The following is a 16624-nucleotide window of genomic DNA, read 5'->3' as shown; positions in this document are numbered from 1 at the left end:
TTTGTGATTTTAAAAATAATGGTATGTTAGACAATTTTGTAATTGCCAATAAATTCTCTATTACTGTTCTAAAAAGCAAACTAAGCTTCTCAGATATGTTTAGTTACAAACTAGTACAGCAATAATCAAACAGTAGCAAAATCATACCTGAACGACCCAAGGACTATTAGCAAAAGCCATGATGTCTCTCTCTTCCCAGAAAAAAGCAGAATCGGATCTCTTAATCATTTCAAATTTGCTGAGAAGTTTCATAGCATATACCTTCCTGGTGGATTTATGCCTGACCTTTAAAACGGAAAATAATGAACCTTTCATTAACAGCTCAGCATTTCCCAGAACAATTTACTAAATGATTTTAACACCTTGTTAAATAATTTAACATTGTTTTTCTAGCTATTTTATTTCTTCTCTTCTGCTGAATTATCCCAATTAGATAATCAAGACTTTAATTACCAGACACAAGTAATGTTAGAAGAAACTCTTTATTCTCTATAAGACACTCCTTTCTCTTCCACCCTGCTATGGATGATGCTTGAAACCTCTTCTCTACCCATGGATGCTTGGGGTAAATATTTCACACTGCTGCAGAATTTGATGCTAGGCTTTCATATCCTTAGGCAAGAATGTCTAGAGTAATTTAAAGCAACAATTTTATAAAAATAATACTTTCCCAAATAATATATGTTAAACACACAAGTGGATTTTTTTAGTTTTAAAAAGTTAACTGTTTTTTAAATCTCATTAGAATAACCTACCAATTGAACTTCTCCAAATGCACCTCTGCCAATCACCTTCACTACTTCATAATCTTCAGCTTTCATTCGTAAATCTCTAATTTTATTTATTGTGTCTTTATCTGTATGAAAAGAAAAGTTTATAATTTTAAATCACTGAAGCATTATAACCAACACTGCTTATTTTACATTCAAGTTCTTGAGAAATACAATGAAACAACATTCATTAAGAATTACTTAATATATAGTAATATGTAAAGTTATAAAATAGAGAAATGTTCAATGTACTAAGAATTGTTTTAAATAAATTCTGGAATGACCACTCTAGTGATTAAAATGTTTTCATTAAAATCTTACTTAATAGAATGTTTCAGAAAACAAATATTATACTACAAACACACACTTAGGATAATTAGTTAATTAGTTCCTGGTATTTTAAGTATACATCTAATTTGAATTGTGAGACCATGGTAGACATTTTAGATTAATGAAAGAAACTTTTCTTTTTGTCAAGTCAGTTTTGACAATCCTTTAAGAAAGATATAAATAATTTAAGATATCAAAGGCAAGTAGGCTAAAGAATCACGTAATTATATCATTATGTTTCTCTATTCAGACCTAGATTTTAACTTAAAACACACAGTGGGAATCACTGCAATTATTTATATAAACCTGTCACGCTAAAAACTATAATAATTTACAAATCCCCACTGGATAGATATTCTAATTCCTAATTTGGTCATAGATTAAAATAGGGCTATTTTAATCCACATGGGTCAACACTGGCATGAGATTACATGGAAAAGCTTCACATTTCAGAGTTGTACGAAACACAGAACAGCTATTAAACTTAAGTTCTAGTTCCTAATAAAAGCTGCATATAATATTCTTGTCTTTCTTTTCAAAAGCACATTTGAACTCAAGTGTTTGCGTACATTATGACCAATAAACACACGCAACAGAGAGCAAACACAAGGATAACGCAAGCAAACACAATTTTCACACAAGGATAACATAAGTACATTTAATTTTAGGTTACATATCAACTGCAAGATGCACCAGAAAGATACAGACAATAATCACTTAATTCACTGCACAAATATTTGTGTACTATACAGGCTCTATAATCACTGTAAAGATAATTTTAAAACATACAGTAGTTCCCCCTATCCATGGTTTTTCTTTCTGTAGTTTCCATTACCTATGGTCAATCGATGTCTGAAAATACTAAATGGAAAATTCCAGAAATAAACAATTCATAAGTTTTAAATTTCACGCTGTTCTAAGTAGCAAGATGAAATCTTGTGCAGTCCAGCTTCTTCTCACCAGGGACTTGAATCATCCCTTTGTCTACCTTATCTATATTGTATACACTACCTACCTGTTAGTCCCTTAGTAGCCCTCTTGGCTATCAGATCCACTGTCATGCTATCACACTGCTTGTGTTCAAGTAACCTACATTTTACTTAATAATGGCACTAAAGTGCAAGAGTAGTGATGCTGACATTTCAGATATGCCAAAGAGAAGCTGTAAAGTGCTTCTTTTATGTGAAAAGGTGCAAGTTCTAGACTTAATAAGAAAAAAATCATATGAGGTTGCTAAGATCTATGGTAAGAACGAATCTCCTATCCATGAAATTGTGAAGAAGGAAAAAGAAATTTGTGCTAGTTTTGCTGTGGTGCCTGAAATATGTACGTATAGGAAGAAACATAGCATATATACGGTTCAGTACTATCCCCAATTTCAGGCAACCACTCGGGGGGTCTCAGAACATGTCTCCTGCAGATAAGGTGGGACTACTTGTAGTTCCTGCTCTCAAGGAGTTCAAACTCTAGCAAATGAAACAAAAACAAACAATGAAAAAAAAAATACCACACACAAAAAAAGCAATAAAGGAGATAAACACAGAGTTTGTGGAATACTAAGGAAGACACGCAACCCAAGCCTGCCTGGGAGAAAGGTGGCTGGAAAAGGCTTTCTGGAGATGGTAACATCTGAAATGAGTCAAAAATGAAGAGTAGCAGTTAGCCAGATAGAGAGAAGAAAAGAGAGAACACTACAGGTAAATGGGCACAGAACACAAGAAGTTCTGAGTTGCTGGAGTATCAAGTTTGTGGTAAGGATTCGAAGGAGAGGCTGGAGAGCCCAAAACTGGTTAAGGAATTTAAACTTTACCTGTAGGCCAGTAGTTATAAAATTATTATTTAACCATCAAAAATCTTTTTCACAATAAAATTTAAAGCAGCTCAATATCTAAAATAGATAAAAGAAGGTGCTCTGCTTCAGGAGGGTAGTTGGGGGGAAGGGCGTCAGAGAGGGGCTGGAGCCTCTTCAACTTTATACTCGTCCAAAATGCAGCCCCTGAGAGTCCTGTGGGATCTGTTGGGAACTTAGACGCATAATTTGAAAACTACTACTATTGGTTGGAAGCCATGAAAAGAAATAAGGCAGATAAACAACACAGTCAAATTTACATTTCAGCTAAACCACTCTGTGGAATATGTCAAAGATGAATTCAATAAGGGCAAGACTGGAGGTGGGGAGAATTTTAAGAGTACTGTAATACTCCAGATGAGAGATAAGAAAGTTCTGAACAAGGATGGCATGTTATATAATAGCCCATGGGGCTGAGAAAGGATCCCTGGCTCTGGCTGTATGAGGTTTAGAGCCATAAATAGGCTATGAAGTCTGTACTTTGAGTTCAGAAAATATATTTGCTGCAAATTTGTGTGGGAATGTAGATCTTGCTTCCTGTTTTAGTTTCTGACAGCAGAGGAAGCGTATAAAGCAGCTTGACATTACTTGTGATTCTAATAGTATTAGTTGTCAAAATGACTTTATTACATTTAAGTTTTACACAAAAGTGCTGTTTTGCCTTTTAATTTTAGGTTGAATTCCTTAAGAAACATTATGAAGTCTGGAGCAAAAACTAATTTCCAAAGTCAACCAGTGTTTAATGAAAATTCAATGACAGTTGAGAATGGTTCTTCTCATTCAGAAAAACCTTCATCTTGGTCCTTGTTTTAGCTCATACTGCCATACAAGATATCATGGACTGGTGGCTTAAACGACATGCATTCATTTTCTCACAGTTCTAGAGGCTAGATGTTCACGATCAGGGGGCCAAAATGTTTGGTTTCTGGTAAGGCCTCTCTTCTTGGCTTGTTGGCAGACGCAGTCTCTCCGTGTGCTCACATAACCTCTTCCTTGTGTGTGCATGTGCAGGTAAGGACACTAATCCTATCTTATCAGAGCCCCACCCTCATGACCTCATTTAACCTTAATTGCCTGCTTATTGGCCCTATCTCCAAATGTAGTCATATTGGGGGTTACGGCTTCAATATATGAATTTGTGGGAGGGGGGACATAAGTTAGTTCATAGCAGTCCTTAACTCAAAAAGGGATCACAATAAAATGTTACCACTGCTAAGCCATCAACTTGCCAATATCCAAATTGGGATATTCAGCTTTAATTTCTGACAAAAATTTACAGAATTGATGATGGTTAAGTCCATGAGAATGAATGATGTTTATCATTAACATTGTGGTTCAATAACACATGATAGTCTCAAATATTTTCCACAAAGTACCTGCTGACGTATAATACAATAAATAACTATAGGCTTTAAACACCTTGTGTCTGCACAAGCTTTATTAGCTTGTCCAACTAAGCCTTTTTCTGCACCATACATAATTTTAACTACCATCACTTGTAACACATCTTAGCATACTCCACCTTCAAGTTTACTTAATGTTTTCTCCACTTTAAAAATCTTGCCTGTACTTGTTCCACGCAGACAACACATAGAGGGTAATTCTTCAGTCACTTCCAAGTCTGCAGCGACTCCTCAAATAAACCACCAGAGTCAAGGAAAATCACTCAAATGATGTCCTGTTTCTTAATTGACTATTGATTTTGCTCCCAATGGACTCAATTCTTTGAGCAACCGTTCTTGCCAAAAGCTAACCGCCTTAAACGAGGTTTTCTCTCTGTACACATTTGTTTTGCTAATGCAAACACTCAACATCATTGAACAGCTTTCCCTGCTTGGTTAACAAACAAGCCACTCATAAACTTATGTTAAGGTCGAAGCCTCAATTTCCTTTCTTATTTTTGAGAAGAAAATTCTGCTGTGCTGAGATATTTCATTTTAAATTTTCTACTTTTTCTGACTCTTGCTTTCCTGTGAGTTGGGAATATTATGATGAGTGCTTAATCTGGTAATGCCATACAAAAACAAGTGGTGGCCGAAATTTCGCTTGTGGGCTGTAATTTGCCAACCCCTGCTCTAAGGAAAACCCAGCTCTCGTCCGAGGGCACAGCTTCCCCTGCAGCACTCACATGGTGACCTTTACCCTTCCACACCCCTTATACCACTGCTCCTGGAAGTGGGATAGGTGAACTCCACAGCCATCTCTACACACCCACCCTAAATCTGCAGCTTTGATTTTCATGTTATTAGGTTATATCTCCTACTACCTCTCACTGCCGCTGCAATCTATTGACTTTCAGGTCATCACATCTCATTGCTAGACAATTTTAGTTCCTGGTTTACTGACTTTATTGCCAATATTCTCCTGTTTTAATCTTGAGGATTTTAATACAGCCATAGATAACACTTCTAATAATCCAGCCTCTCAAAATCTTTAAATTCTCTCCTTCAATGATCTTGTCCTTCACCTTATCTCAGCCACTCATTTCCATGGTCACATACTAGACCTTGTCATTATCAGTAATTATAATCCTCCCATAATTTCAATTTCAAATCTTACACTCTCTAAGCACTCTCTCAGTTTTCCTGCTCACTCCCTCCATAACTCAAGTCCAACAATCCTCAACCCCACCAACCTCCAATCCACTGATCCTATCCCACTTTTACTCTACCTCATTGCACTGACAGCTTCTCTTTCTTACCTACCCAGCTTAAATTACATGGTCAATTATTATAATCACTCACTTGCAAACACCTTCAATGCCTCGGCTCTCTTCTGCTTCATTATACTTAGTTTGGCAAAATCACAATCCTAGTTAAATCAATTCTCCAACTAACTCTGTCAGCACCCATGCAGTTGAATATGTCTGGATAAATACACAAAATTATATTGACTCATCCCATTTTAAATTCATAATCACAAACATAAAGCTGGACCTTAATTATGCTTGGCAATCATATATGTCCCTATTCTATTTCTCCCACTCTGCTAGAGACCATATTTCACATTTTCTTCTCTCTTCTCAAACCTCCCACAGCTCTCCCACTGATCCTTATTCATAGCTAATGACCTTGTTGGCTACTACCCTGAAACAAATGAAACAATCAGAAGAAAACTGCCACAGACTTACCACTATATATATATTCAACTGCCAGCATGTACACTCATATATTTGGTCTCTTCACCTTCTACTATAGGAGAATACTGCTATCTTACATCAGTCCCTCCACCAGTGATGTCACCCTTTTTCACTAATTCAAGGACACTGCTCCAGCCATTCTCCCCTTTCTCCTGTATCATTAAGCTTTCCCATTCTTAACTGGATCCTATCATACTATTTTTATTTCCATCTTAAACAAACAAATCTCTTGATCCCACTTCTCTCACCAGCTACTGCTCCATTACCCAACTTCTCTACAGCAAAACTCCTCACAAGTTGTCTATACTCTCCATTTCTAAATCTTCCTTCATATTTGCTACTAAATCTACTCTGAGTGGGTTTTGGCCATTACTTTTCTATCAAAATTGCTTGTCAGAGTCACAGATGACCACCATGTTGCTAATCCAACAACCAATTCTCAGTCCTCATCTTGACATATCAACAGCTTTTGACACAGTTTCATCACTCTCTCCCGGTAAACTTTCTTTACTTGACTTCCAAGATACCACATTGCTCCAACAATACTAAGGGTGTTGTTTCAACCTCAATGGTTACTTCTCAGCTGCCTTTGCTGGTTCCTCCTCTTCTCCCAGATTTCTTAACACTGAAGTATCTCAAGGCTCAGTCCTTCATAGTGTTTTCTTCTCTATCTACACTCTTTTCTTTGGTGGGCTTTAACAACCATCTACATGTCAACAACTCCCCAATTTTTATCTCTAGCCCAGACCTCCCTCTTAAACTTCAGATTTATATATTCAACTGCTTACAAAATGGGTAACAGACATCTGAAATTTAATGTGTCTTAAACTGAAGAGATGTTCTCACCCAAAACCTCTACCTATGATCACCACATTTCAGTTGATGGCTTAATTTTGCCTGGGGCAAAAATGTAGTGGGCATTCTTGCCTCCTTTTTTTCCTTACACTCCACATCTTATCTTTCAGGAAAACATGCTTGCCCTACCTTTAAAATACATCTGGAACCTGATAACTTCTCACCCTCTATGCTGCTACCATGCTGGACCAAACCACCATCTTCCTTGGATTACTGCAATGGCTTCTTAATTGATTTCTCTGTATCTATACTTACATCTCCATAGTCTATTCTTAACACAGGGTGATATTCTTAAAACACAAGTCAGATCATGTAACTCCTCTGCTCAAAAATCTCTAATGTCTTGCCATCTCATCCAGAGCAAAAGTTAACGATCTTACAATGGCCTACAAGACTCTACCTGACCTAATCTCCCTATTTCCTTACTTCTCTGACATCATCCTACTACTCTCTCCTTTGGTTAATCCTTTCCAGCCACAATGGCTTCCCTGCTGCTCTTTAAACATGCCAGGTACCCTCACCTGTTAAGGCCTTTGCACTGGCTGTTCCTCTGTATGCTATTCTCTTCCCTCAAACATCCACATGATTAACTCACTCAACTACTTCAACTCTTTTCTCAAATGTCACCTTTTAGTGAGCCTTACCCTAGTCACCCTATCTAAAACTTCAAACTTCTCAGAACTTCTGATCCTTCTTATAGTATTCTATTTACTCCCATAATAAATATCAACCTCTTTGCTTTTTACAGAATTTGTTTGATGCAAAATAATACTTGCAAAAGTACAAATTTGGTAAGCCCTCATTAATTCTAAAACCAATAAATAGGATTGTGTGACCATAAGACCCTTTACCAATTTCTGATTGTCAACTGTTTTGAGCCAGGTGATGCTCGCAGAAAGCTAAGATTCAGAGAAGTGAAATATTACTACATAGCACAGTAAGCAAGGAATAAAATGGGCAAAGTGAGTCACAAATAGACTCCATAAGTCTTGACAGGCCACCAACTAGCTAATTGGTCTCTAAATAATCACAAGTTAGCAAAAGAGGCAGTACAGAAAGGTTGAGAATTTATAGTTTCAGGGTTACCAAAATTTCAGAAAGATTTCAATCACATACAGACTCTTCAATCTAACTTTCTAGGAAGCAAATGGATAATTTTCCTTAAGAGTCTTTAAAAAAAATCACACTTATACTCAGTAAATTCTACTTCTAGGAATTTATCCTAAGGAAATTAGATATGATGTGGAACCAAGATTCCTACAATAAAATGTAAACATTAAATAATTTCATACACATATAATGGAGTATTAGGCAACATTTAAAAGTGCTGTTGAAGAATAATTACATAGATCCCCATCAAAATACCAAAGGCATTCTTCACAGAAATAGAAGAAACAATCCTAAAACTTGTGTGGAACCACAAAAGACCCCTAATAGCCAAAGCAATCTTGAGAAAAAAGCACAAAGCTGGAAGTATCAAGCTTCCAGATTTCAAACTATACTATAAGGCCACGGTAATAAAAACTGTATGGTACTGGCACAAAAATAGACACATCAACCAATGGGACAGAATAGAGAGCCCAGAATTAAACCCTGGCATATACAATCAACTAATATTCGACAAGGGAGCCAAGAATACCCAGTGGGGAAAGGACAGCCTCGTCAACAAATGGTGCTGGGAAAACTGGAGATACAAATGCAGAACAATGAAATTGGACCTCTATCTTACACTACGCACAAAAATTAACTTGAAGTAGATCAAAGACGCAAACATAAGACCTGATACCATAAAATCCCTAGAAGAAAACATAAGGAAGAAGTTCACTGATATTGGTCTTGGCAATAAATTTTTGAGCATGACACCAAAAGCACAAACAACAAAAGAAAAAAATGAACAAATGGGACTACATCAAACTCAAAAACTTCTGCACAGCAAAAGAAACAATTACCAAAATGAAAAGACAAGGTATAGGAGAACATTTTTGCAAATCATATACTGTATAAGGGGTTAATATCCAAAATATATAAAGAACTCAGTCAACTCAATAACAAAAAACCAAACAATCCAATTAAAAAACGAGGGGGCTGGCCTGGTGGTGTAGTGGTTAATTTCATGCACTCTGCTTCGGTGGCCCAGGGTTCACGGGTTCGGAACCCGGGTGCAGACCTACCCACCACTTATCAAGCCATACTGTGGCAGGTGTCCCACATAAAGCAGAGGAAGATGGGCAAGGATGTTAGTTCAGGGCCAATCTTCCTCAGCAAAAAGAGGAGGATTGGCAGCAGATGTTAGCTCAGGGCTAATCTTCCTCACACACACAAAAAATGAGCAGAACTAAATAGACATTTCTCCAAAAAGGACATCAAAATGGCCAACAGACACATGAAAAGATGCTCAATACCACTTATCATCAGGGAAATGCAAATCAAAACCACAGTGAGATATCATCTGTTAGAACGGCTATCATCAAGAAGACAAGAAACAACAGGTGCTGGTGAGGATATGGTGAAAAGGGAACCCTTATATATTGTTGGTGGGAATGTAAATTGGTCCAACCACCATGGAAAACAATATGGAGGTCCCTCAAAAAATTAAAAATAGATATACCACACAATCCAGCAATTCCTCTTCTGGGTATATACCCAAAGGAAATGAAAACAGGACTTCAACAAGCTATATGCACTCCCATGTTTACTGCAGCATTATTCACAATAGCCAAGATATGGAAACAACCCAAATGACCATCAACAGATGAATGGATAAAAAAGACATGGTACACATACACAACGGAATATTATTCGGCCATGAGAAAGGAAGATAACCTCCCACTTGCAACAACATGGATGGACCCTGAGCACATTATGCTAAGTGAGGTAAGTCAGACAAAGACAAGTAATGACATCACTTATACGTAGAACCTAAAAACGTTAAACTCGTAAAAAAAATAGAGAGTAAGACAGTGGTTACCAGGGTATGAGGGGGTGGGAGGATAAGAATGATGGTGTTTAAGGGTACAAACTTGTAACAAGTAGTAAATAAGCCACAGAGATCTAATGCACAGTATAATGAATACAGACAATAATACTGCACTATAATTACATAACATGATAAATATTGCTACATTGGCAATCATATGACAATACATAAACATATCGAAGTAACATGTTGTACACCTTAAACTTACACAATGTTATACATCAAATTTATTCAATAAAAAAAAGAATAACAAAAAGAGAATGATGTTCAACATACAATGTTGAGCAAAAATACAGAATAAACTGCATGTGGTATACGAACTCAATACAAACTCAAATATATTGAACTATATATTTCAAGTTTTCTATAATGACTCTGTTGGTTTCTAATGAGAAAAAGATATATTTTTGCCTAGCTTAAGATCCTAGATTATAAAATGCACCATCATTTTATGTACAACTACCGATTGTAAGATACATCCCGATTGTTAAAAGTTATAAAAAATGTCACAATAGATAAAATATGGTAATAAAAGCTATGCACAATACACTGTTTGACCAAAATATTGCTACTCTTTGCCTAAAGAATCCCAGTATATCTTGCATACTTTCAGAGTAGTCCTAACAAGCTCTAAAATTATCTAAACTTATCTGGAAAACTTACAATATGATATTCAATTCCATAAAAAATCTGATTGTTTTAATGCAAAAAATTATTTCATGCCTAAATCTTCAAATAAAATTCAAGCTCCAAGAAGACATGCCATGTTTTACCAATGTGTGTACACACACACACACACACACACACACACACAGAGTAATCAGCTTGAGAAACGGATCAACAAAAAAAAATATCCAAACTCTTCAACATAGAATAAAACAGCTTTTAGATCTTGTTACCGTCTGATTCTCCAGTCTTTTATTTCTAGATACTCTCAACAACAATGCTCTAGCAATGCCCAATTATTTGCAACTGCCCACACAGCCATACTGCTTCACATCTCCACGCCTTTGCAGATGTTGACCACCAGCCTCAAATGACTTGCCCCACACTTTATGTGACCAGGTTACTATCAAACAAGATCTACTCCTGTATTTCCTCCTCAGCCATTCCTGATCCCTTTAAGTAGATGGGATGGATCTCTTCTCTGGGACACCACTATTTCCCTACTGTTTCATCTATCAATCTGGACTGGAATTGTTTATTTTTTTTATTTTTATTTTTTTTGTGAGGAAGATCGGCCCTGAGCTAACATCTGCTAATCCTCCTCTTTTTGCTGAGGAAGACTGGCCCTGGGCTAACATCCACGCCCATCTTCCTCCACTTTATATGGGACGCTGCCACAGCACGGCTTGACAAGCAGTGCGTCAGTGTGCACCCAGGATCCAAACTGGCGAACCCCGGGCCGCTGCAGTGGAGTGCGTGCACTTAACCGCTTGTGCCACCGGGCTGGCCCCATGGACTGGAATTGTCTATATAGCTCTGTTGCTTCTATTAGATTGTACATTCCCATTTCCTTAAGGCTAGAGACCATACTTCATTCATGGATATGTCCCTGATGTATGCATGTGCTCAATGATACTTATTGAAACATTAAAAACATTTAATGATATTATTTACAAATGGAGACAATCAATTACATGCAGCTCTTATCTATTTAGGAACAATAGAAAAGCCACATATATTTACTCCAAAATAATAAAAGTATATATTTAAAAATCAATCTTGGGTTTCTCAAAACGTTAAACATAGAATTACCATGTGACTAGCAATTCCACTTCTAGGCAACTACCCAAGAGAAATGAAAACATATGTCCACACAAAAAACTTACACAAATGTTCATAGCAGCATTATTCATAATAGCCAAAAAGTAGAAACAATCCAAATGTTCATCAAATGATGAACGGATAAACAAAATGTGGTCTATCCATACAGTGGAATATTAGTTGGCAATGAAAAAGAATGAAATACATGCTACAACATAGATGAAACTTGAACACATCATGCTAAGTCCAAAAAGCTAGTCACAAAAGACCACATATTGTACGACTCCATATATAAGGAAATGTCCATAGCAGTCAAACTATACAGACATAAAATAGATTAGCCATTGCCTAGGGCCAGGAGCTTGGGGAGAAATGGGGAGTGACTGCTAATGGGTACAGGGTTTCTTTATGAGGTGTTGAAATGTTCTAAAAGCGACTATAGTAATGGTTGCACAGCTCTATAAATACATACAACAATGAACTGTACACTTTAAATGGGCAAATTTTATAGCACATAAATTATATCTCAATAAAGGTGTTTAAAAAAATCAATCTTGGGTTTGGCAATGATTTTTACATACAACACCAAAAGCACAATCCGTAACAGAAATAACTGATAAATTAGACCTTACAAAAATCAAAAACTTTTGCTCTGTCAAAGACAATATGTAGCCTTTTGAGTCTGGAGGTGGAACTTATTCATCCCATCCCTGTGAGTGTGGGCTGAACTAGTGACCAGATTCCAAAGAATAGGGTATGGAAAGGGAAAACAGTAACTTTCCAGGAGAGAAGCCTGGCAGACACTATCTTAAACCAGCGATAAAGGCTAACATTACCATTGATAAATCATGATGATATCAAATATCCGAGATATAATGTGATGAGAAGCGTACTTCATCTCTGTGGTACTCATCCCCAAAACCCAAACCCCAGTCTAATTACGAGAAAACATCAAACGAATCCAAAATTGAGGGACGTTCTGCAAAAATACCTGATCAGTAATCTTCAAAACCATCAAGGTCATATAAAACAAGGAGAAATGGAGAAACGCTCACAGACTAGAAAAGACTAAGGAGAAATAGCACCTAAATACAACATGGTATTCTAGATTGGATTCTGGAACCAAAAAAAGGAGATTAGTGGAAAAACTAATATCTAGATAAAGTATGTAATTAGTTAATAGTAATATACCGATTTCAATTTCTTAGTTTTGTCAATGTACCATGGTTATATAAGATGTTAACATTAGGGAAAGCTGGGTGAAGGGCATACAGAAATCTCTGTACTATTTTTGCAACTTTTCTGTTAAGTTTATCACAAAATAAAAAATTTATTTAAAAAGTAAATAAAGAAGATAGTTAACATTTCTTTTTAAAATATCACTAAATTAGATTTTTATTTGTAATAACTTCATACAAGATTTTGTAATATTCCAGGCCATACTGCATAATATATTCAATTTTAGGGCTCCATTTTAAAATTCTGACTTTTATACCACCTTGTGGTATAAAACTGCATTTTGGCAACATATATCAAAATGTAAACTAGACACAACCTTTGACTCAGCAATTCCTGAAATTCACTTCACTCAAAGAAAGAAAAAGCAAGTATACCAAGTTGTATGTATAAGAATGTTCATCACAGCCTTATTTAAAGTAGTGAAAAGCTGGAAGGAATCTAAGTATCCAATATTAGTGGACAGTTAGTACTATAGTTTTTAAAATTATAGTACATTCATTCAATGGAATAAAAACATTCATTAAAAAAACATGTTATCTATACTTATTGACATAAAAAGGTATTTTGCGACTTGCTTTTCACTGAACCTACTGTGGACAGCTGACAGAATTCTCCTATTGATTTAGATTCAGATTGTTCTAACTTTTTGCTCTAAAACAATATATATTTGAAATAATGAACATTCCTGTATCTTTGCAGAGCTGTTTTTTGCAAGATACATTTAAGTATTAATTTATGCTCATGAACATTATTAGTTTTAAAATGTACTGTCCAACTGCCCTGCAAAGTGACTGCATCAATTTTCATTCGCACTTAATCCTCACCAATCCTAGATACTATTCTTTTTTGCCTTTCTTATTCAGACGGGGTAGGAGGGGATCTTTTTCTTATTTTAACCCATATTTCTTTAAATATTAATGCATTTGTCAACTGTCAACTGCTCATTGGTCATCTGTATTTTTTCTCCTTTATACTACATATTCAGTTACTTTGCCCATTTTTTTTACCGTTTGTGTTTTTCTTACTGATTGGAAGGATCTCTTCATATATTAGGAATATAATTCTATTAAATACATTGTAATTTTCTCCAGTTTGCCAGTGTTCTTTATATTTGTTTATATACATATATAAAGTTTCAATATGGCAAAATCTGTCAATGTTTCCTTTATAGTTTCTAGTCCTGGTATTCCACTTTTAATACAAAAGGCATTCCCTACATGAAGACTATAAACATAATACCTATAATTTTATCTAGTACTTTATGTCTTTATATTTGCATATGTTATGAATTGGAGACTGAATTTCATTTTCCCCTCATATGGATTTCTAACTGTCTCAATACAAATTATGGAATAATCTACCTTTTTCCCAGTGACCTAAGTGCCATCTTAAGCTTATATCAAATTTTCACATAATAAAAAAGTATGCTTCTAGACTCTCTATGATGATCTATTGGTCTTATGTCTTTCAACAAAGTACTATTTTTCTTATACTTCAGTATCCAGTTTGAAAAAATAATCCCAAAATATTATGACTACAACCCCCTCACTGCCCCCCAGAAATGGAGATTTCTTCACCACTCAAGTGCTAGAGTTACTGAACTACGCATGCCATTTACAGACCTAATAAGCAAGAAATCAAACATGTCAAAACCCTACTACATTTCAATGCTTTCTGGCTGGATATGTCCCACATTAACGCAGGCTCTTATATGTATTTTAATACTTACTAGTGGAGAAGGAAGTTTTTTTGTTTTTTTTGTGAGGAGGACTAGCCCTGAGCTAACATCTGATGCCAATCCTGCCCTTTTTTCTTGAGGAAGATTGGCCCTGGGTTAACATCCGTGCCCATTTTCCTCTACTTTATACGGGACGCCGCCACAGCATGGCTTAACAAGTGGTGCACTGGCTCACGCCCAGGATCCGAACCTGCGAACCGCAGGCCACCACAGCAGAGTATGCGTACTTAATGGCTGCGCCACCAGCCCGCCGCAGAGAAGGAACTTTTTAATGTCACTACCAAATGGTAGTTGTACATTTTTTTCATTAGTTGAGGAACTTGAAAATGGAATTGTATACTAATCACAATATATGATCAAATATATTATATCTCCTCCTCTCAAGAAACTTATCCTTTTTAAACACAGAACAGTATATAAAAGACAGTATATAAATTTTGCTGTTTTTAGAAGTTTTACTCTTTAGAATTCCCCAAAAAGTGTAGACTTCTAATGACATCTAACTTTACATTCAAAGTACATAAAAAACATCTTTAATTTTACTACAGCTAATGTAGTACTCATCTTCAATATCACAGTACATGATTTTATAAGTGTAATGAGACATTCTCAGGAGAAACTAGCCACAAACATTAAAATGAGGGTTCTTCTACTACTAAACCACCAGAAAAAAAGTAAAAATATGTCAATAAGTACATACTTATCAATAGCTACTTTAAATGTCAATGGACTAAATGCTCCAAACAAAAGGCATAGGGTGGCTGGGCCAGCCCGATGGTGCAAGCAGTTAAGTGTGCACACGCCGCTGCAGCGGCCGGGGGTTCGCCGGTTCGGACCCTGGGCACGCACCAATGCACCGCCTGTCAAAACCATGCTGTGGTTGCATCCCATATAAAGTGGAGGAAGATGGGCATAGATGTTAGCCCAGGGCCAGTCTTCCTCAGCAAAAAGAGGAGCACTGGCAGTTGTTAGCTCAGGGCCGATCTTCTTCACACGCACACCAAAAAAAAAAAAAAAAAAAAAAAAAGGCATAGGGTGGTTGATTAGATTAAAAAAACAAGACCCATATATATACTGCATACAAAAGACACACCGCAGACCTAAAGACACTCACAAACTGAAAGTGAAGGAATGGAAAAAGATACTCCATGCAAATAGCAATGAAAAGAAAGCTGGGAAATAAATAAATAAAATTAAAAAAAAAAAAAAGGGGGGCCGGCCCCGCGGCTTAGTGGTTAAGTGCGCGCGCTCCGCTGCTGGCGGCCCGGGTTCAGATCCCAGGCGCACACCAACGCACCGCTTCTCCGGCCGTGCTGAGGCCACGTCCTGCATAGAGCAACTAGAAGGATGTGCAGCTATGACATACAACTATCTACTGGGGCTTTGGGGGAAAAAAATAAACAAAAAAAATTAAAAAAAAAAAAAAAAAGAAAGCTGGGGTAGCAATACTCATATCAGACAAAATAGACTTTAAAACAAAAACTGTAACAAGAGACAAACAAGGGCACTAATAATGATCTAGGGAACAATCCAACAAGAGGATATAACACTTGTAAATATCTACGCACCAAACATAGGAGCACCTAAATATATAAAGCCATTATTAACAGACATAAAAGGAGAAATAGACAGTAACACAATAACAGTAGGGGACTTGAACACTCCACTTACACCAATGCATAGATCATCCAAACAGAAGATCAACAAGAAAACACTGGCCTTAAACCACACACTAGACCAGATGGACTTAGTAGATATATACAGAACATTCCATCCAAAAACCAAAGCACACACATTCTTTTCAAATGCACATGGAACATTCTCGAGGATTGATCATATATTAGGCCACAAAACAAGTCTCAATAAATTTAAGAAGACTGAAATAATACCAAGCATCATTTCTGACCAGAACGGTAAGAAACTAGAAATCAACTATAGGAAGAAAATCAGAAAAGCCACA

General features: G+C 36.4%; 1 protein-coding gene across 3 annotated transcripts in view; it reads right to left on the bottom strand.

Annotated features, from left to right (window-relative positions):
- ROCK1 (Rho associated coiled-coil containing protein kinase 1) overlaps positions 1-16624 on the bottom strand; it is a 150005-nt gene that overhangs the window by 89117 nt on the left and 44264 nt on the right. For all 3 annotated transcript variants that reach the window (XM_058556841.1, XM_058556842.1, XM_058556843.1), the window contains exons 3-4: positions 756-856; positions 148-285 (exon numbers count right to left, since the gene is read on the bottom strand). In XM_058556841.1, the coding sequence (XP_058412824.1) occupies positions 148-285; positions 756-856 (239 nt within the window). The remainder of the gene's footprint in view (positions 1-147; positions 286-755; positions 857-16624) is intronic.

The sequence above is a fragment of the Diceros bicornis genome, chromosome 16, assembly GCF_020826845.1.
Source record: "Diceros bicornis minor isolate mBicDic1 chromosome 16, mDicBic1.mat.cur, whole genome shotgun sequence".
NCBI classification, from domain to species: Eukaryota; Metazoa; Chordata; class Mammalia; order Perissodactyla; family Rhinocerotidae; genus Diceros; species Diceros bicornis.
The sequence above is the reverse complement of the archived record's forward strand: the minus strand, read 5'-3'. Positions and strand labels throughout refer to the sequence as shown.